The sequence below is a fragment of the Monopterus albus genome, unplaced genomic scaffold, assembly GCF_001952655.1.
Source record: "Monopterus albus unplaced genomic scaffold, M_albus_1.0 scaffold172.1, whole genome shotgun sequence".
In the NCBI taxonomy this organism is placed as follows: Eukaryota; Metazoa; Chordata; class Actinopteri; order Synbranchiformes; family Synbranchidae; genus Monopterus; species Monopterus albus.
Window position 1 is genome coordinate 2,542,841 of NW_018128052.1, and position 21,741 is coordinate 2,564,581.

Genomic DNA, 21,741 nt, shown 5'->3' on the forward strand with positions numbered 1-21,741 from the left:
GCCCTCCAAGAACTATGGTCAGTTCAGACCCACTTCAATACATTCACCATTCATTTCTTACTACTTTTGTCAGTGTTTAATACCGAGGCAGCAGCATTAATGTTATTTCTCTAAAAAAAAAATAACTGCGGCCATAAATTTTCATCTGTGCGCAGTCTCAGAGTGCCCCTAAAACAATGCAGACATAGAGCTCTGTGCACTCTAACATTTATAATGTTTCTGTGTTGGGGGACGGGTTATGTTAAGGATGGCTCCACTGTGTCATCGAGCCACGCTTTCTGGCCCTCCCAGAAAAATCCTAGACTCAAAAATGATGAAACGCTCTGACTCCACAATTCAGCACTGTATAGTTCTCAGTCTTGCAACATGTTTTCTAATAATGTCTTTAGAAACAAATCACTGATTTTGCTTTACCTGGACTCTAATTTTGTTTTATACATGTGACAAACATATACTGAATGACATGTCTAGTCCTCACACACACAGCTGGACTGTCGGCTTTAAATTGCAAACAAAGCAGTTTTGTGGAACTGCCCTCTACCTATCTGAGAGGCTCCATGTTAACAATGTTCTCCCCCCTAACAACTTCCTCTAATCAGACGCACGTGTCGGATCAAAGTTCTGTGCAACACAGAACCCCCACTGGGAGCCCTCTGATTACTACCACCTACAACTGACTCACACACGGGTCAATGAGTACTATTAATGCCACACTTTTAAGTTATTATGCATGATTGAACATGTGCAATTTTGCATTAAATATGTGATTTATTGTGTCCTGTGTGAAAGAGATTCAACCAATTAACATGTTTTCTATATCTCAGCCTGGCTTGTGTGTTTACCAGTTAAAAACAAATCAATTTATGTTCTTGTTAGTATTTTGTCTAAAGAGTTGAGGCCTGCAATTCAGCTGTTAAGAGAAAACCTACTTAACCTCGAGCAGTGAAGTTCTGTGGCTCTATATCTAATCGCCCCTGCTTCCTCCATTTTTGTACTCTCTGAAGCTCCTTGCCCTGCAGAATCCAATTTATTTTCTACACCTCTCTTCCCTTTGTTTTTACCCAAAACTGTTTGTATTGGAGCCTTAAATCAAATGTTGACAGTAAAGCACGGTTATCAAAATATTGCCATTGAGAAATGGGCCCAGCAGAGGAAATGAGCACAATGCGTCCCTGCCTGTTGGCTGTTTAGGGAGCACCCATCATTACTTAACAACAAGCAGCCCCCCGTCTCTCTTCTTTGTCAGGATGTCAGTGCCTGACTGTCGGTCAGGGCTCAGTGACTCGCAGTGATCCTGTGTTATTTATAGCCCCTTATGGCCTCAGAAGTCTTGGCTTTAATGAATCTCCATTTGTTTTGGCAGAACAGAGGTCTGTGTGTGTGTGTGTGTGTGTGCGCACGCCCGAGTCAAGTGAGGAGGAGAGAGACCCATACATAAGTTCTCCTGCTCTCCTACTTTAAAGCTAAAGGATAATGAGGGTGTCAAAGACCGATTAAGGTGCTTAGAAGAAGTTGAAGCTATCTGGAAGGCCACTCGATAATGTCAGCCATGTTTGGTCATTGTGCCTCACGGCTCTACATATTTCTTGTGAACTCACGACAGTGTTATGGTAACAAGCTCTAGCTGAGAAACAAAGGAGTCTGATCATTGCAGGGAACATAAGGTGGGGATGGTATTAGGTTAATGACAGTGGAAGAAGTGAATTTGTTTATCACTTTGTGGCTTAGCCTTTGCCCGGGACATTGACACTACAGTCCATAGGTGGAGCAGGGAATGTGGGTAGCCACAGGGTCTGTCTATGGAGAAGAGATAAGGTGTGATGGGAAAATGCACAATTAATAATTGTTCAGTTATAGGAAGTTGGTTACTAAGGAAAGTAAACTCATTCTCTGCTAATGAAAACTCTCCCTCTCTCTTTCACCTTCCTCCTCCCAGGTTTATACCAAAAGTTCCCATGTTTCTTGATAAGAACTTTAGACAACTACGAAAACTCAAGGATTTATTGCCTCCATTTGGTTTCAGAACACAAGGTAAGAAACACACCAGTTACTCTCCACTAGTGATGTATACTGTACCTTGCATTACATAAATCAGTGTCAGTCAATCTCATCGCTGGTGTCTATAAAAAGACGACTACTCCTACTTTTTGATTTTGTATGTACTACTGAGCCTGTGTTCTCAGTAGTACTAATTTTACAGGGTTTCGTTGGTTTTGTTGCGGTGCTGGGGTGTGACTGTGGCTGCATGGTACCGTATTTTGTGCCTGGTATCGCAAAGTCATAAACCACCTGATTGTGCTGGTACTAAGCTCACTTTTGTGTGTTTTAATGTTGGCTGGATGATTTACAGTTTTGTTGTGGTTTGCCAGCATTCAGCTTAAGTCAGTAGAGGTGAAGAAACGAAAAACGAGAGCTGCCGGCCTTCTTACCTTATCACAGTTGGCTTCTCATACTTTGTCTACTGCAGCAGATCTAGGCTTATCAACAAACTCTCATGAGAAGTTATTCTTTAGCCTGAAGGTCAGATTGAGTTGCCATTTAATTTTTCTGTTCCAAATGGCTGAAAAATGTCAGCGACGTGTGCAGTGTTTTAGAAACCAAGCTGTTTATTTAATTCAAATACCTGCTGTTTTCAGCTCCCGTCATCATCGAGGTTTGACTTTGATGGATTAGCCATGGAACGTTCCAAAGTTCTTCCACTGCAATGAAATGAACCTTTTTAACATAATTAATTTTTTTAATCATCTGAGCAGTTTTTGGCTTCAAACTCTGCCTCAGCCAGTATTTTGCACTCTGATAAGAATGAAACCAGGCATTTTTTGTGAAGTTTACCTTATCTGTCCATAGTTATCATAATGTCACAGAACTCTTGTACCATTCCCTTAAGTCTACAGTACTGTGTATATATAAGAATGTGAATATTTTCTACTCATTTATTTACAGCATAGGTCCAGGCTTCTGTGCTCGTCATACAGTAATAATATTTTAAGTGGTGAATGGTTGCTGGATGAATTCTGTATTTTGAACAGGAAACTCTTATGTCTACTAAACAATGCTGTGGGAAGTGAGGAGATAACATTAACCTGGCTTCAGTGCCATGCTTTGTCACTTATTTTCCAATACTTAGAAGCAGAAGTTATAGTTAATGTTACCTTTGTGCACCAGCAGGCTCTTCACTGTCATGTTGAGACACACACACACACACACACACACACACACACACCATCTTAGTTGCTGTCAAAAGAGCACTCCCTGTGTGATTGTTACACCTGGTTTCTGTTTTCTCCACGGACTGCAACGGCAGCGGGGTTTCCCTTTTAGCGGTACTCATGTGGAGAGATGATACGTGTGGATCTTGAATAGAAGGCTACAAAGGATTCCAAGTTGGGAACATAGAGTGGTGGCGGTGGGTGGGAGTTTTATTTTTACTTTTTATCTTTGGTACACATCAACCCTGAGAACAGTAAAGCTGTGTTGATTCGATCTTGGAGAAACACTGCAGCACTGCAATATGCCAGTTAGCTCCTCAGTGTCAAAGTGTGGGATTGGTTATATTTTCTATTATTTGTTAAACATTTTTCTAATTTCCTTCTGCAGTGCAAAGTGAACTTAGTAAAGTCTGATAATGAATATAATTACATTAACAAAACCAGTGTATCTCATTTACACAAGCTCTGCCTCAGTCACACTTTGGTATGTGTGTAAATTGAAGAGGTAATTCACTATTTTTATATTCTTTTAAGAAGTGGTGCACAAATCTGTAGTACTTTGCAGAAGCTGAATGAAGTTGCATCGTGATCAGTGATACTGCTGCTCCACTGTGGTGTCACCATGACTGTATTTGTTTCCGTCCTTAATTTGCCCATTAAATATGAGGAAAGATGATTCAGCCATAGCTGAAGGGCATAACAAAATTCTACTGTCCACAGTGATCATAGTGTGGACAGTAGAGATGGTATTTCACTGATCAGTGTCCTTGATAAAACTGCTCCACTTTTTCCAGCATTGTGTCTGTGTTTGTGTTACGTGATGCTTTCGTTGTTCCTCTTTGTTGCCATTAAAGATTTTTGTCAAGAGTTCCATGCCAGATTAATGTATGAGCCTACGGCCATTGGTCTCTACCTCGAGACATACTTTGCTGAAATGTTTACCCCGGGTACTTATAACAATTAGCCTCCATGTCATCCCCTGGAAGACGGGCCTGCCCATTGTGATTTTTCACTTTTCACCCACTTGGATCAGGTGTGGTCCCTGGCCCTGTGTTTATGCTGCTCCGGGTGATGCTTGACGCCAGACATCGACACCACATCCAAACAAAGGGCTGTTGCTCTGCTTGCCTCTCTTCAGCAGGTTAATCATTAGGATCGTTAGCCAGGGTGAATGGGGCTGTAATATGTCTTTGAGGCCCTAGTCTAAACTCCTCCTTCACCCTCTCCCCTTACTCCCACTTTTTCTGTTTCTTTTGGCCCTCCTTTGCAGGCTGTGCTACAGTATATGGGGATTATATTAAGTGAAGTAGAGAGAGCAATGAAAGTTTCTTTTTTTAACTACGTGACACTGGATGTCTCATTCTGTGGGGTGCAAATAAGGGAAGATAGTCACATGGTCGTAATAGATAAACTCAAGTAGTCCTTCAGTGGTTCTTCCACATTACTACAAATGCAATGTGGTTTAAAGGGTAATGGAACCTACCAACATGTGATGTTACGATAGGTCAGGAGGACAAGGAGCAATATATGTAATATGAGCCCTGGAAGGATGATGTCAGCAGAATGCCCTGCAGAACATCTGATGTCAGTAATGCACGCTATGGCTAAACATGCCCCTTTCTCACCCTGCGATCAGACGGGTGCTACCCATGCTGGGAGACGAGCTCTCACTTAACCAGGAGATTTTGGCTGTTTGAAAACAACATTCCTTTCTGAGTGCTTTTATGGGAGAGTTTCTGCATGCACACACATACCATCCCAAACCCCCGTATGTCTGTTTCTTGCTGATTCACTCTGATTCACTCTGTTTTCTCTCATCACCCCTATTCCTGAGCACTGATTGGTCACTCCTTATCTGTGACAGAATAAACAGAGAGAGGCGTTCTCTCCTCCAACTGTCTCAAGACCACCCAGATTGCAACATCTCTAGTGGTACATTGAGATCCTTGACAGTTTGTTAATCTTTTAAAGGAGCAGTGCTTCCAGTTTGGTCTTTTCAACTATGTCATTTTCACTATTGGACAGTATCTGTTCTGTGATGTTAAAATGTTCCATGAGGACAGAGCACTTAAGGTGACTGGTTTAGATGATAACAGAACATTTTGTGATGTCAAATTATCAGCGATTATCTCCTGGATGTTGGGAGTTCGACTAAACTTGTATGAGGCCAGTCTACCCTTCATTGTCAATAAAGTTTTTATTCACCACACTATTCAGGGAACTAAAATAACCTACACAGTATACTCACATAAGAAGTCAATTTTAATATAGTGTACCTCAATGTAGGTGATGACTGAATGTATCTTTAACTCATAATGTTTTTTTTTTTTTTTTACACTTTACAGAAAAAAATATAGATGTAATTTTAGCTGCCACGAAGTATTATGGACTTGGAAATGAGCTGGACAGGTAATTACCACTACTCAGCCGAATCATTCATTTCAGTGCCTATGAATCAGTTCTTAACAATGTTGGACTTGTTACTTAAAAAATGTAATATATTACTTGTTTGTTTGTTTTCAAATATTAACATAACTTTTTACTCCCTGTCAGAAGTAACTTGTTACACTACTTGCTATATTACTGTTCTGTTACAGCCCACAGGTTGGTAATATCTTACAAATGATTTTTTTACCTGGGGGTCTGCTGCTTATGATGCTGCTAAACGGCAAGTAGTGATGTGTGCATTCACGACGACTACGAATATTAACTGTCGAATTTCAAATCAATCTTTGGCGACAACAAACGTAACATTGTAACAAGTTGTTTTTGGAGGGAGTAACTAATATTGCTACTGAAGTTTTATTGCTAGCTTTATACACTACTTGTTAATGGGGAATGTAACATTATTATAGTAACGTGTTATGGCCCAACACTGGTGCTTAATACTCTTAACCTCCAATCTTTGTATCTTCCAGTCTCAGCTGTAAAAGATGCATCATTGTGGGCGGCGGGGACATCCTGTCCAACAAGTCTCTGGGCTCCATTATAGATGACTATGATGTTGTAGTGAGGTGAGAGGACTCCTGACAGACTTAAGACGCTATAGTAATGACTTAATGAAACTTCAAAGTGCACAGATTGTCGCTAGAAAAGCATAAACGTTAAATACTTCCTTTTCTGTGTCATAGGTCTTATGGTCTTATGGGCTTTTTAATTCACTCAGTGAGACATCTTTTTGTATTCCCAGGTTAAATGGAGCACCAGTAAGTGGTTATGTCAAGGACGTAGGGACAAAAACCACAATGAGGATTTCCTATCCAGAGGGACTCAGCCATAAGCCTGAAAAATATGACAAAGGCTCACTCTTTGTTTGTTCTCCTTTCAAATCCCTGGATATAAAGTGGCTACATCATATGGTCTTCAAGAGGAGTCTGGTAAGAATGCATTTAAATCCTTGTTATAAGGAATGAAAGTAAAAATCATAAACATATTTAGCACACACACACACACACACACACAACCCTGCAAGATAAATGAATGATGAGTCACAGCAGGCAAACGTATTGAGTGGGTTTTAAAATCCAAAATGAGAACTAGCAGTCCAAAATCCAGCTGAATTCAGTTTACATTCATGTAAAACGGAGACGAGCAGCAAATCCTCACAGTTCACAAGTGTTGGTTCCACACCAAAACTGTACACCACTTACATATTTTTAACTCACTTTAGCTTTTTTTTGTTTTTTGTTTTTTAATACTGAGTTCTCTAATACATGTGTTTTATTGGGCTTGTTTCAGTTTAGAATTCTTTCACATCTATGTTAGCATGTTCTATGGGTGTCAAAATGTGTCTGAGTATTTGGGTTTTCTTGTTTTTCGGCAGCCCATGCTGATCACATATTAAAGCCGTTCTAGTAAAGGGGTAAAGAGGACACCATGAATCTCTACTATATAGTATTGCTGTCTAAGTGCTTAATGTATAAAGATGCGGCTGTACTAATAATTGTGACTTAATTTGCTCCATAACTGGGGATGTAATGATATTTGTTATTTCACAATATCGGAATTCTCGATACTGTCATGGAACTGTAATGGTATCTACCAGGATATTACATTTATATATACAGGTTATTTCACTAGTATAACTGCATTCCGGTCACAGAATTTGAATCTGACATAGTGGATGCTCCATTGTTGACTTGCAGAGCTGTTGTGTGGCAGCATTTCAGTTTTCCTGTTTCACTAAGTTAGGACCAAAACACTCATGGATACAGTTCACAGAAACAGTCAGAACACAAATTGGACATACAAATGAGAAACAACCCACTTAGTACTAACCATCCTTAAAGTCTATTCTCTTGAAACAGTTGACCACGATGTTCGAAAAACACGACCAGTAAAGCACAAATGTAACCTTTATGTGGCTTTGTCTCACCCTATTTTGGGGGATGTGACAGTGGTGCGGTGGGTAGAGCAGTCGTCTCCCAACCAGAAGGTTGAAGGTTCGAATCTTGATGCCTACAGTCCACATGTTGAAATGTCCTTGGGCAAGACACTGAACCCCCCCTGTTGCCCCTGATGGGTAGAGCCATCGGTTGAGTTGGCATGTGATCATAGTGGAACTGGCCAGTGGTTTGCACTTGCATCATTCTCCAAGTAATTAGTAGAGACTAATAACTGCCTTGAATATAATTTTTTTTTTAAACTGAAAAACCTTATATACTTGTGTAATTGAATTATAAAAATTGTGATAAACCATGCAGAAGAACTTGTATGATCCTTTTAAACTGTATTTTACAGGAAACTCCCTTGTTTTTCAGCACAACTGCGAGACTGTCAGGGACTAGCTAGGAGCTGGAGTTGGAGTGGCATTTGTCAAAATGAGCCTGTGAACAAGGACAAAAATAAAGAAGGAGGGACAACACCTTTACAATCAGGGATGGAAAGGGCATTGAAAGGCAGTCTGAGACTGGGTAATGGTGTGACATTGTATTAAGGAACAAGAGAATAGGGGAAAGAGAATGGAAAGGATTAAGTGAAATGGGGTAAAGGGATAATAGCATGGAAAAAGAAAATGAGCAGTGGAAGCTAACGGTAAAGCAAAATAGAGGAAAATAGCTTGCTTGGCTGGTTGATGGCCCCATCAGCCTTTGATAGGGCCCAGATTTTTCTGGAGTGTCAGAAGGAGAGGACAGTGGAAATGGCTGCCTGGGATAATTGATCTGGCCCCTGGCGTCCGACTCAGTTCTCTTTGATCTGCCGAGGAAGGAAGAATGTTTCTCATGGGTTAAAATCAGGGAACAAAAAGAAACAACTCCTGAGTGTCGTTTTGTTCAAGGCTTGATGATAACATGGTAGAAGAGAATTGACAGATGTGCAAAAACCTGTGAATGACCTGTGGATAGTCTTTCTTCTTATTACTCTGCAACAGTTGATTTACTATCATATAAAAAGAATAGATCATGATATGTAGATGTTTCCTATGCAGTCAACGCCACTTTAATGATCACACAACTGGAAAATTAGCTTATTGCACTGTAGGTACGCTCAGTTCAGTGCCAGCAATATAAGCAAACATCACTGTACTATATCACACAAAAAGCAGAAGTCGGTGGAATTGCATTCAAAAAAGGTCCAAAAGTAATTTTTTCTCATAAGAGTCTAGGCCCTGAGATTATGGTAGTGTTGTTCAGTTGCTCAGTGATTTGGTTTAAACCACTTTGGTCCAGCTGTGTGATGGGCTCATTAATTCTGTACTGTCAGAGTCTTGGTGTTGTTGCTGTAGGTGTTGTGATGAGTGTAAGGTCCTTCCAGAAGGTTTCTGTGTTAAGTAGGAAGTTGATTTAAATGATGATTTGAATTGTCTTAATTAGCCAGCCATGGAGAAACTCTTGTTTGCTATAAGTCTGAAACAGTGGCTGCCAGACCAAAAAGGTCTGTACAGAAAGAGTGGGACAAAGAAGAGCAACAACCGAGGTTAACATCGGTTTGGCTTTTAGAGATGGAGAGTGTTAAAAGCAACCAAAGGATTCAGATTTGTTTCAGATGTAGCCTGCAGTTTGTAACTTCAAATCATCTGTAGTTTTTGACATTGCTAGGACACAAGATGTAAGAGGGACAAAGAGCAGGTAGGAGCAGCTTATAGCATCAGTTTGGTTTGACTCTCTAGCGGCTAAAGAGAAATTAGGAGTAGCTTTAAATTACTGAAGCATTGGTGTCCTAATTCGCATACAGTCAAAAGAAAAAGTAACGGCACTGTTTGCAGCTTTCAGAGCACAGTAGTCTTGATGAGGAAGCCGGTGTTCCAGCTGTAAATTATAGCTGCTTTTCCACCACCAACCTCACAGGCTGATGCAAACCTGCATTTTTCCCTGGGTTGGTCTCTTTTTAGAGGGGGGAGGGGCTGCGCTCCTCTCTCTCTCTCTCTCTCTCTCTCTCTCTCTCTCTCTCTCTCTCTCTCTCTCTCTCTCTCTCTCTCTCTCTCTCTCTCTCTCTCTCACTCACACACACACTCACACAGCTGAGCAGAGGGAGAGCAGAGGACATGATGGTTCACTCTCTAGTGCAACAGTCAGCCAGTAACGGAGACTCTATGAGCAGTTTATCAAACAGCTGTTGAACATAGACTTAAAGAAATGTGATGTCTTCACCACTTTGCCCGTGGTCCACTCAGTCCCCATTTTACCCCTAAGCCAGCGAGTGAATGTCTGTCATGTCTGTTGTTTTTCTTGAATAACTTTCAACCTAATGATGATATTGGTGTCATTTGAAATGCCAGCAGTAGGTTTTCATGGTCAAGCAATCATGAGGGTCAGACTCTCATGGGAGTATTGCTTTTAGGTGTAATGGCATTATGGGCTAACTGACCTGTCCTTGGTGTAGATTTGCACTTTGAGTGCTTTCTAGTTTAAGTTGTTTCCAGAGCAACATTATCTCTTTACTAGTGTTGGCAACAACATGAAAGGACTCAAGCTTTGTTAAAAGACTTATTCTAGCTACAATGCATCTGATTTGCACCCAGCGTAGACTCATGCAGTGACAACATAAACGTGAAGAGATGTTTATGTGTATGTACATGTGCCTTCTGTAAACTCAGGCACACATTCCCAAAAACGGTGAAAGGCACCACATGCAGATAGTGTCATGTCGCGGCTCATCATGTGACGTGTCGTATGATTCCCATAACACAAACCAGGAGCAGCGCGGCATCAATGTGGGACTACTGAAATGAGTGAGTACTGCAGTATTTTATGCTTTTGACATGTGTTGACTCTGGGATAGTAATGGCATATCCTGAAGTGTTGGCACACGTCAACCTGCAATGACGCTCATAAATTCACCGTCCATGTGTGAGCATTCACTGAAAATAATGGAGGTGGGTGTTTTGATGCTCATCACACGCTGTGATTAGACTAGTGCCTTTGACTCGCACATTTTTCTTTAATCCATTTTATTTATTTTTTAATTTTTTACTTACTGACAGGGGGTATAGAAATCAGTGAAATGCATCTGGACAGATTTGGTCCAGAGAGGAATGATACTGCACACTAAAGCATATGCAGCAGAAAATCATCATGAAGTAGCAGCAAGCTTCCCTCCCTGTTCTCTGTCCGTTTAGGCCAGACCAGAGGGTCCCAGAGACAAAACGTAACAGCTGTCCTTTAGAAGCTTTTACATTCCTTAGTCCAGCAAGGTGTGTGTGTGTGTGTGTATAACCTGCACACTTATAGCTGCAAGGCATGCATAACCTTTTCACTCTCCTTCTCCACATATGAAAGCAAGTGTCCTCCTTCAGCTTTTAAAGGCTAGTGGATACACAGTTGTTTTGCAGCCACAAGTGACTCATCTAGCCAGTGGTCAGTGTGCTTGTCTGTCCCGTGCTCTGGTGGCTTTCTAAATGCTTATAGCAAAGTCTTGGTTGGCTGAACAGAATACAGATTAACAAGGCAATGTCCCAATTTGTTATTTAGTGTTTTGTGGGCTCTCACAACCACATGAACACAGCCTTCCACTTTGTCAGGCACATACACAACTTCAAGGCAAGATTCGGATCAAGTCCAGATTTGAAAAACTGACCTTTGTTGTGCTCAGATCTTTAGCTTTCAGACACAGTTCTCTCTGGATATGTCTCACATTTTAGATCAGGCCTTCTACAATTTTAAAGACATCCCTAGTCTCTCATTTGTATGGTTATATGATGTTTACAAATGTGCATAAATACGATTTTCCTCGATTGTTGATAGTTTCTTATGTCTAGTTTCGATTTTTACTCTCGTGCACAATGCACGCTCAGTATTCATGCACACACAGCCGCACTTGTTTGTATATGCAGGGATATTTTTAAACAGACCCAGTGAAGGATATACAGCTGGTGGTAAACACGGGGTTGGAAGGTGGCGTGTCGGGGTTCTATCTCTCCTGTTTGTTTACAGCAGCTCTGCTTGCTCTCTTCAGGCCACAGAGATAAATGATGGATGGAGACATTTCGAGGAAGAGCTTATTTATCCTTTAATAGAAATGCAGCTACAAATGTAGCTGGAATGTACTTGAAATTATCAAAATATTGTAGTTAAGATGGTATTTTAGGAACATTTGTTTCTTAGTCAATACCAGAAATTGATTTGCAAGCCTAAAATAGCCAGTTACTTCAAGTTACTGGCAAAATTTCTAAATGAACTCTAGCCTATTAGAAGATCATCGTGAAGCTCTGCTTAACACCCAGGTTTTTCAGTTTACCGGCATGATGTTAGCCAAAAGTGTTTATTTTAACTCGGCATACTGTGGGACAGAAATAAAAGCTATATGCCCCTTTGTAAAGTACATCTGTGCAGAAGCCCAAAGTAGCATGCATACAAATCATTCATAAACATTTACATACTTCTAAACATGGTTCTTGAACATGAACCAAGGGACTAATAGGTTCCGGATGTCACCGATTACCACGAGTGTTGCGTTTTGAAGATGTTTCACCCACATAGTCTGCTATAATCAACACTCAGACGTGTACACTGGGTTCCTTTAGTAGTATGTTGTGATGCAATAAATATTCGATAATGAAGTTCTTATATTAGTTTAAGAGGGACTTTCACCTGTCCAAGTAGATCACAAGAGGGACCAGTTCGGTTTATAGACCAGTGGGCCCTGACAGCCGCAATAGCTGTATGATTTTCCAAGATGTTACCTTTCAGTAGCCAAGGGCCACGCTGCACATTCAAGTGTCTGGGATCACAATGTTGTCGAGTGTTGGCGCTGTTTTTACATTTGTCGTCATGGGATTGTGGAGACAAGGTTTTCACACAGTGCATAACCTCAGAGAAGCCAGGAAAGGAGAGTCCACCATGACCTCAGTGAGGGCAGAGGTCGTGCTTTGTGTCAAGAAAAGCAAAAGTAAATTGGTGAATGTGTGAGATTCCTGGCTCATAAAAGGGAATAAACAGTCAAAGCTCTCCAGAATTTTAACTCTGCATCAAAGAAGTAACAGTTCACTGCTGTGCACCTCAGGGGTTTGCCACCTACTTTAGAAAACCCATCTCCTTTTCAAACATTCTTTCTGAAATGATTCCTCTTCAGTGGAGCACTTTTGTGGTGAGGCACTGCAACTTGTAAACTCATTTATCCAACCTGTACACAATGCTAATGACCTCCAGACAACCTTAATTGGGATTGTTAGCAGTCTGGGACTGCCGTTTTGGTTTCCAAATTGCTCGAAATCTACCTTCCGGAATCCAGTTTACCTCATAGTAAACATCAAACACAACCACACCGTAAACACTGTGGATTGTGAAGAGCCCACAGAGGGCCAAAGTGTATGCTTATAGCTACCTATCAAGGAGGGAAGGACGCATGTCCTTCCAGCCATATCATGAGATTTTTCTGGAGAGCACCCAAGAATGGGTCAACACTTTGAAATCAGAGATGTACTGTGTCTGGTTACAGAATAATCTGCCTTTGCTAATTGTGGCCTAAGCTGATGACGCCTGTAGTAACCAAGCAGATGTGAAACATTTTGTTCTTCCTTTTCCTCTCATTGTACAGTCCCATTTTCTGCTCCATGTCTCTGCACTTCTCTCTCAGTCCCTCAGGATTTACAGAACGAGCTATTATTTTAGTTTAAATGTGAGATCACTTTAATTGGTTTGAAGCCATACCAAAACTAAACCACAGCTAGAATGACCACTTCACAGTTGTATGTCTCAGCCAACCACTCAAATTCATGGGAATGTGACAGATGTGAGGGCACTGACCATGACTTTGACCATTGCAATCTAATCAGTTCATTCTTGAGTCAAGTGGATGTTTCTGCCAAATTTGAAGAAATTCCCTCAAGGTGTTCCTGACCTCGCGATCACAAGAATGGGATGAACACAAGGTCACATTGACCTTAACCATTGATTTTTAACCACCAAAATCTAATCAGTTCATGCTTGAGTCTAAGTGGACACTTGTGCCAAGTTTGGAGAAATTCTCTCAAAGCATTCCTGATATATTGTGTGCACAAGAATGGGATGGACGGACAACCTAAAAACATTATGCTGTCGAATCAGCTGAAATGCACCTCTTTATATATCATCGAGTAACATATTAAAAACAAACTTACCAGAATAATTGCCACTTGTGCACACTTCAATGTTGTAATATTTATCAAAAACCACAGAAATAACCTCTTGGGTGAATTTATTTGACTTTGAGGTTTTAGTTTGGTTTATGTCCCATCTACTACCATGGAGGTGGCAGGATTTATGACCTATGGCGGCGCGTACGCACACAGCGGCCCGGGGCCCTCGGCGCCAAACAAAATTTCGTTGTACGTGTCACAATGTTACAATGACAATAAAATAAAGCTGCTTCTTCTTCTGTACTGCAACCAGCCACCAGCAATCGAGTTTTGGTAGCTTCACCTCTGGGAGCTCTTAACATGTCTATCATTTTTACAGTTGATGGTCAGGAATGCTTTAAATTCTTAAAATTTGAGGTGTAAGGCTGGAAAGGGATGCATGTTATCTTGTTTATGCCCAACCTGTTTTAGGCTTCAGCAGTAGAGCCCTTTCTGATATAGTAGTTTTGAATATCACCTTTATTGAATCAGGATGTTTTGAAAATAGATACAAAGGGAAACCTACGGTACTTATTTTCGCATTTGCAGAATGTTACACATTTTTCATTTTATCATTATTCTATCATTTTATCGTAACCTTCTGTATCTCTGTCATTTTTTTCCATTTGTTTGATCTTTTGCTCCTCTTAACTTTCAGTAGGTCCTCTTTTCACCCTCTTACATTGTCTTGCCCTAATCCTGCTCTTTATGCTCCTTTGGTGAGGGTTTGTATAGCTGTGGTTTTCCTGCAGCTGTGAAATTAACAAGACATATACACTTAGCCTTTGCAAAGCTTCTGGTGCAGTCAGCGATAAAGAAACTGAATGATCTCATAAACCTGTGAGCTTTGCGTTTTGATGTGGAAGGGTGTGGGACTGTTTCTTGGACAGTACCAGCTACAGTACAGCTAAAGGACTGTTTTGTCCTCTTCTGATGTAACAATACCAAAAACTCACAGTACATTTCTGTCACAACAAAATTTCTATAATGTATTTGTCATATTAAAAAGAAAGAACAAAGATGGAAAAATACCTTTTACTAAATAATAAATCAGCATATTTTATTGCATATTTCATGATTTTTACTGGAGACTTTTTTTTGAACACCTTGTTTGCTTTTCAAAAGAAAGTGAGCACCAAGTTTGTTTACCCTGCTCCGTGAAAGTATTGTGCACAGTAGTGCCCCAACTGTTTTTGCAGGACTGATCCAGGACTGTCTCAGTCCTAAACAGAGCTGGTATTTCTTTCCATCCTGCAGTATTTGCAAATTGTTCAGTGTTTCCGCTGTCTGTTTCCGCTTGTGTCACTTCTTGGAACAGGAAAACTGAAATGCTGCCACACAACTGTAAAAATTGACGATGGAGCATCCACCATGTCAGCTTCAAATTTTAGAATCTGAATGCAGTTATACTAATGAAATAATCTTATGTATTATCCTAGTGGGCAGTATAGCGGCACAGTGGTTAGTGCTGTTGCTTCACAGCAAGAAGGTTCCGGGTTCAACACTGTGTGGAGTTTGATTGCTCTCCCTGTGCATGCGTGGGTTCTCTCCGGTTACTCCGCCTTCCTCCCAATGTCCAAAGACATGCAGCTTAGGTTGATTGGTGACTCTAAATTGCGTGATAGACCGACAGCCTGCCCAGCCTGCCCGGTATGTATGATAAGCTACAGCCCCCCACGACCCTATTCAGGAATAAGCGGTATAGAATATCCTAGTAGATACTGTCATAGCCCCATGGCAATACTGTGAAATTAGAAGTATCGTTACATCCCTATTGTCCTACCTGTAATTTGGGACTGTTACATTATCTTGTGCATTGCCATTCTTCAGAAATGTTTTTCCTCCTTATTGACTCTTCACTCAGAAGCACTGCCAAGAACTGTCACTGTCCTGACAATATCAGGCACTGTCTAAGGGTGAGATTATGGCAGCAGGCTTCTCTTGTACAGCTCTTAACCCTCCACTTGGTATGGTGTACTCCATATGCAATTTGAAGATTATTTCTACTAAAAAGTGCAAAATCCCTGCTTGAGCTTCAGCTCAGCTGAAGAGACAAAAAATTGGAGCAGACAAACAGACGGGTAAGGTTCTTCAAATTAAAACATGAACCATTTCTGTCATGTTTTTCCACATTGCTTGCTCCTGACTGAGATTTAATTACATCGTCTTGTTGTGCCCTCTTCTCTAATGAACTAATAGCACCTGACTGGAGAATTACCACCCATGGCTACTCTTGATGCTCACAACTCTTAATGCTCACATAAAAGAAGTTTATGGAAATGTGCAATTATATGTATTTTCTGTTGCCAATTTGCAGGAAATTTTAACATTTCACTGAATTTGGATGGAGATGTTCCTAATGTCCCAGTTTACCTTCTTCTGAGTGATGTTGACCTCTCTACAGTCTATCGCCTTGTATTGCAAACAATTAACTCTCCCAGTTCAAGGTTGTTTTAACAGGTGCTTCAATGGCTCATACAGCCTTGTGCACACACTTAAATCTAATAATCCAGATCAATTTAACCATAAAGCTTTCACAGGAAAAGGGAAACGGCCATTTCCTTTCTGACCACAGCCCAGCCAGCCAAGCTACACACCTCTGTTCACCTTTGAGCATGTGTCTGTCAAGACTTGGTATTAAGTGGTGTAGGACCACTCTGCAGCTTCCTGTTCTGTCCATGTTTAAATGGCACTGGCACGACAGTGTTTCCCTTAACAAACTAATGCTCATTCATACAGAGGTTAGTGGTCAGTCCACAGTGAAAGCTACATCCTGTTCCCTGGAGGCTATTTGTAAGAGATTTGGAGAGTGCTCTCCACTGATTCTGCAGCAGTTTCATCTGTTATTTAATAGTAGATCTTTTAACATTTTTTTTACCCAGGGGAAACATGAGTTGTCATTAAACCCCACCTTGTGTCACTGTTGCAATTATTTAATCTTCATACCAAGTAGCAAGGCAAAATAGATTCTTAATTGCTCTTACTTTACAGCTCCTCTTGAGTAGTTAGGCTAAGCACTGTGCATAAAGCTCCCTGGTGGATAGTGTCTGAGCCACATGGAACGTCATCATTCACTTTTATTGTCCATCTTAACTGGTGGAGGCTTAATCTTCAGACATTTAATGTAAGCAGCTTTCCACGTTCCTAAACCCTTGTTAGTACCCACTGCCCCCTCCCTCCTGCCAGGCCTGAATCCTTACATACTAATTGCTCCTACATTTCTCAACGCCACCTGTACTTGTCTGAATATCTTCAAAGAGAACTCCACCCCATGACATTTATGTCTGTGTACATGTCAGGTCATAGCTGTGCAAAGCGAGGGGTGTGTTTTGTGTGTCATTAGCTCCTCTCCTTCCTAGAATAAAGAAAAAAATGCATCACTCTCTTTATTCAGCATACACAGACATGCACACATCCAAACAGTGCTGCTAAATAGATTCTTGGCAAACACAAGCTGTGTTGACAGGAGAGATGAGCTGCTGTTCCTGTTGCAGCTTGCCAAAGGCACAGAGCCGGGCCCACGTTCAAAAAGAGCCGCCACTCTTGAAGCCACAAAGCAGGCAGACTTGTTGCTACTGCCTCTGCCAATACACACAAACACACACACAGACACAAACACAGCCATGTATTGCTGTATCAAAGACAACCAGGCGGGTGCTTCACTATTTGAACAGGTGATTCCCATTTAAATTTGCTGACCCTATTGGCTTAATGCCTTTTAGGAAGTCATGCTGTCAGCCAAGTCAATCACGCACTGCTAATTCATTGTACTTTCATATAGTTGATCATTTGAAATAATGCTGTAAAGTGCCACTGAGCCGTTGGAGGTGTAATTTTGTCTTCTTTTTTTTTGAGACATCAAAATTGGGTACTTTTCTGAGTGTGTGTCTCAAAGTCTCACTGTTCAGTGTCTGTTCTTGTATGACTGAGCTGAACAAGTGCATTTCATTAGAGTTGCATAATTTTATTCAGGTGGTGCTCAGGGCCTGTCTGACAGGCTGCCTAAGCGACTGATGATGATTGTCTTGTGTAGAAAGACCTGAGGTCTCGTAGAACACCCTCAGGTCAAGGTGTGATTTGAACCATTTCCTGTCAAATTCCATATTCAACATTAGACGCCAAGGATAGTGTTTTGGGTTTTGTGATTTCCCAACTGCTCATCTTACCACCATTTTTCTAAAAATCACATAGTTTATTATAGACTGAACAATTGAACCAGTTGCTTTGGAAAATGGTTGGTTATTTTGAAACATTTGAATCACCCATGCTGGTGACATCTTCTGGCCAAATTCCTGTAAATACAGTAGAAACTACCAACATGACGATTCAATGATTCAGAAGACCGATCTTTGTCAGTGACATATTCATTTTTATAATTTTGTAAAATAAACTTGTCTGTATATGTGGTGGCAAATGTTTCTGTGACTAGACCTTGATGGGGGAGAAGTGTTATCACTGTCATTTTCACAATATTGCTGTCTGACACTAAAGCTTCTGTATGTTCTATTTGTAGATATGTGTCATATATAAGAAGGTATTTATATTCCTTTACCTTCAAAATGGGTATGACTAACATTTTCAACAAAACTGTGTTTGTAGAAAGTAGGCCTACATTCTCTGATGGGGAGTGTTTGTGACTGGGGTTTTAGATAAGGAAGTGTTCTCAGGAGTTTTAATTCATAAAAACAATTTGCTGAAGTGTTTTAGGACTTAAGTGGTTTCTCTTTTTTCTCCATAAAACCTCTCGTGCTTTAGAGAATATTCTCACATGGGATAAATTTTGCTGGAATACATATTAATTAGCTAAATGAAACAGATTAGGGTAGATGGTTTGGTATGTGACCCAGTTTCCAGAGGATCACTTGTTCTGCTGAGGTATGATACTGACACATAGCACTGAAACTCCACTGTGGCATCTGCAGTGGTGTTCTGGGCCTTCTGAGTTTCTCCATATTTGTTGTTGAACAGGTCCCAGAGGTTTTCTTCCTCCTCACCTCTCTGGTTCGCTGCTGCTGCTGTTGATGAAAGCAACATTGTTATGATTGAAGTTTACATATTGTGTATATATATATGACACTTTTTCAGACTCAAAACATCTCAAAATGCTTTATACTCAGCCTGATGTAGATGGTTGACGGGGTTCAGGTGGCTGCGGGGGAATGGATGCTGGGTGGATTTGAGCACTCCATTCAGCAGTTAGTTCCTTAATTGCATTGTCAGCATTAGAGGTGTTTCTAAAGGCCAAGACATTGAACCTTGGGTCCAGCAGTGTTGCCTTTGCCAGGGTCCTTACTGATTCCAGCCCGCTAAAATGTTGCTTAAAGTTGGCAGTGAGGTTTCCAACCAGTTCAGTTGCTGTTGAAGATGTCAATCTTTGAGCCTTCTCATTCAGTTTATGGAAAATCATCCTGGCTATGAGTATGATTTCTGAGGCTCTGAACGTTCTCTGCTGACATTTCAATAGTGGCATGATTAAATGGACTGAGAACTTGGAGGCACTGGCTGATGACTTCTGTTTGGGCACTAGTTGGGAGGGTTATGCCACTGTTGGGTGAGGTCAGAGCAGCTCCAACAGATTCACACTGTACATACAACTTCTGGAGTATGAAAAATGTACTGTTGGTCTTCCCATTTGTTGCTGACAGTGGACAGCTTCTCTATGGCATTTATGCTTGACCAGAAGAATGAAACGTGTTTGTTTGGCCTTGACCCTCCTCCAGTGCCTTGCTCTGAGACAGGGACTTCTGTACAGCAAGATGCAAGGTATGGGCAAAGCATGGAATATGCCACATTTGAAGAAGAGTGGCACACTAAGTCATGTTTGAAGCACGGTATGAATGAGACATGAGACTTTATCTCTTATTCCCCAGGATTGTAGCAGTATAGTCTTGGCTTCTTTAATGTGCTCTGATGTGTATGTTTCAGGAAACCTTATGACTCCCAAACTCTTATTTGGTTATTCAGGTAGTGTAACTGTCAACTGAATCAGCTGACTGAAGATCAGCAGTTGTATGCTCCATCGGCCCCCAGTGGCCAACTGCCAAAATTTGAAACGTTTTATGAACCAGTGTGAAATAGTCATGTGACTTGGCCACTTTGATACACAAAGAAAGCATTGATTGGAAATGGAAGTGTTGCAAGTGGTTCGAAGCATGTCAGTACTCTGTTTCGAGTCTAACCATCACTATGGAAAGGTAAGTCCTGCTTGTGAGTTAGTGAGTGTAAACATGAACTTGCTAAAAGTTCACCACCGTTCACCACCATCATAGTCATCATTACCTACAGCTGTCATTCACGTGGTCGATCGGGTGAATGGATTTCGTTTAAATAGAAGTAAAACAAAATTAATTATTTGCATCTGCTGTTACTTTGAGAAACATTAAACTGGAAAACGTGCATTTGTAATGTTGAGTACAAATTGATACCAAATAATGGTAATAATATTTGACACCTCAACCGTGTCCCCTAGGCCTGTATCCAATAAAACTTCAAAAAGAAGGACAGCAACACTGCACCCCTCACTCCTGGACTCTCCTCATACCAGGATTATAATTACTGCCTTCATCCATTAAAGCCCCCAAAGCCATTTCCCTAATCAGTGGTGGTAGGGGTCTGGCTTCTGGTTGGCTTCTGTGTTTTATGTCAGTGTTACAGAGGATAATCTTGCTTTGTTGTTGGCTTGGTAAATTGTAGTTGGTCGCTCCATGGCAGAGGTGTCATCATGTGAATGCCAGGTTTTGTGTTGTATGTATATGACTTGGACTTTTTGGAGGAAAAAATTAGTCCAGTGTTTACATTATGTAGAAAATGACTAATGTATGGTTTTATGTTTTTCTTCCATTCTTGATGTCTGTACCTCTATGTCTGTTTTCTCCTCAACACTTCAGAGGAGTACAGAGGGGTTTTGGAAATCAGTGCCTCAGCAAGTGCTTCATGAGCCGACCAGGATTAGAATCCTCAATCCCCACTTCATCCAGGAAGCTGCCTTCCAGTTCATAGGTCTGCCCTACAACAATGGCGTAATGGGCAGAGGGGTAAGACAAATGCAAGCATCTCCTTTTTTCCTCCTTGCAGATTTCTTCATCACATTTTCATGGACTCCGAGGGTTAAAGAGGAAATGCCAAACAGTTTCTTGTTGTTGACATTGGTAAAATACCCTGGCTGAATTCTACACTGCTCTGCTGTTGTTTTAATGGTAGAAGTTGATTTATGTGCTCAGGATTGTTTGTGTTTGTCCTGACATGAGACTTCTGTGTCAGGCCTTGACCAGATCAGACTGTTTTGTTGGAGAAATAAAGTGAACAAATGTTGGTCAGGGCCCCACCAACTAGAATACAAGCTAAACATAACAAAGCATTTGAAAGCAAAACTGTGTATGTGTACGTGATTGGATAGGTTTGTGTGTTTTTAGTAAGTAGAGGGTAATATAGTTAGAGAATTGGAGGAGACGTGAGGGGTGTATCACTGTAGCTCTGCCCTCTAAGGCCATCAAAACACCCCTGCATGAACTCCACTTTGCCACATGTGTTCAACATGTGGGCATCTGGCCTCTGTGTGTGTGCGCTAGAGAGAGAAAGTGTGTGTGGTCATTTGTGCTTGTGTCTGGGTGTTTGCAGTGCTGTCTCATACAGTACAAGCTGCAGGGTTGTATGATTTGGCACATTTTCTCCCTAGAACACTTCCCTGTCCCTCTTCTGACATAAGTATATGTTTATGTACATGGAAATGAATGAGGAGGTCTATTTGTTATACAAGTGTTTATGTTGAGTGTGTATGTGAGTGTGTGTAAATTAATCTGCATTAGAACACACAGTAGGGGGTTGGCCAGCTGCTGGTTCAGCTCCACCTACCCTGAGGGCTGCAAATCAGGGTAATGATTTAAATCCCCCCCCCAAGACTTTCTTCTGCACAGTCTTTTTTTTCATACAAATGCACACACTCCCTTTTTCCTCTCTCTTGTTGTCTAATGTCCACACACAGCCCCTGTACCCCCCCAG

General features: G+C 41.1%; 1 protein-coding gene across 6 annotated transcripts in view; it reads left to right on the top strand.

Annotated features, from left to right (window-relative positions):
* The window catches only part of st3gal3b (ST3 beta-galactoside alpha-2,3-sialyltransferase 3b), a 44,591-nt gene that overhangs the window by 18,222 nt on the left and 4,628 nt on the right, over window positions 1–21,741 (top strand). For all 6 annotated transcript variants that reach the window (XM_020616009.1, XM_020616007.1, XM_020616010.1 and 3 more), the window contains 5 exons: window positions 1,937–2,031; window positions 5,555–5,618; window positions 6,128–6,223; window positions 6,400–6,586; window positions 20,631–20,777. In XM_020616009.1, coding sequence (XP_020471665.1) covers window positions 1,937–2,031; window positions 5,555–5,618; window positions 6,128–6,223; window positions 6,400–6,586; window positions 20,631–20,777 — 589 coding nt within the window. The remainder of the gene's footprint in view (window positions 1–1,936; window positions 2,032–5,554; window positions 5,619–6,127; window positions 6,224–6,399; window positions 6,587–20,630; window positions 20,778–21,741) is intronic.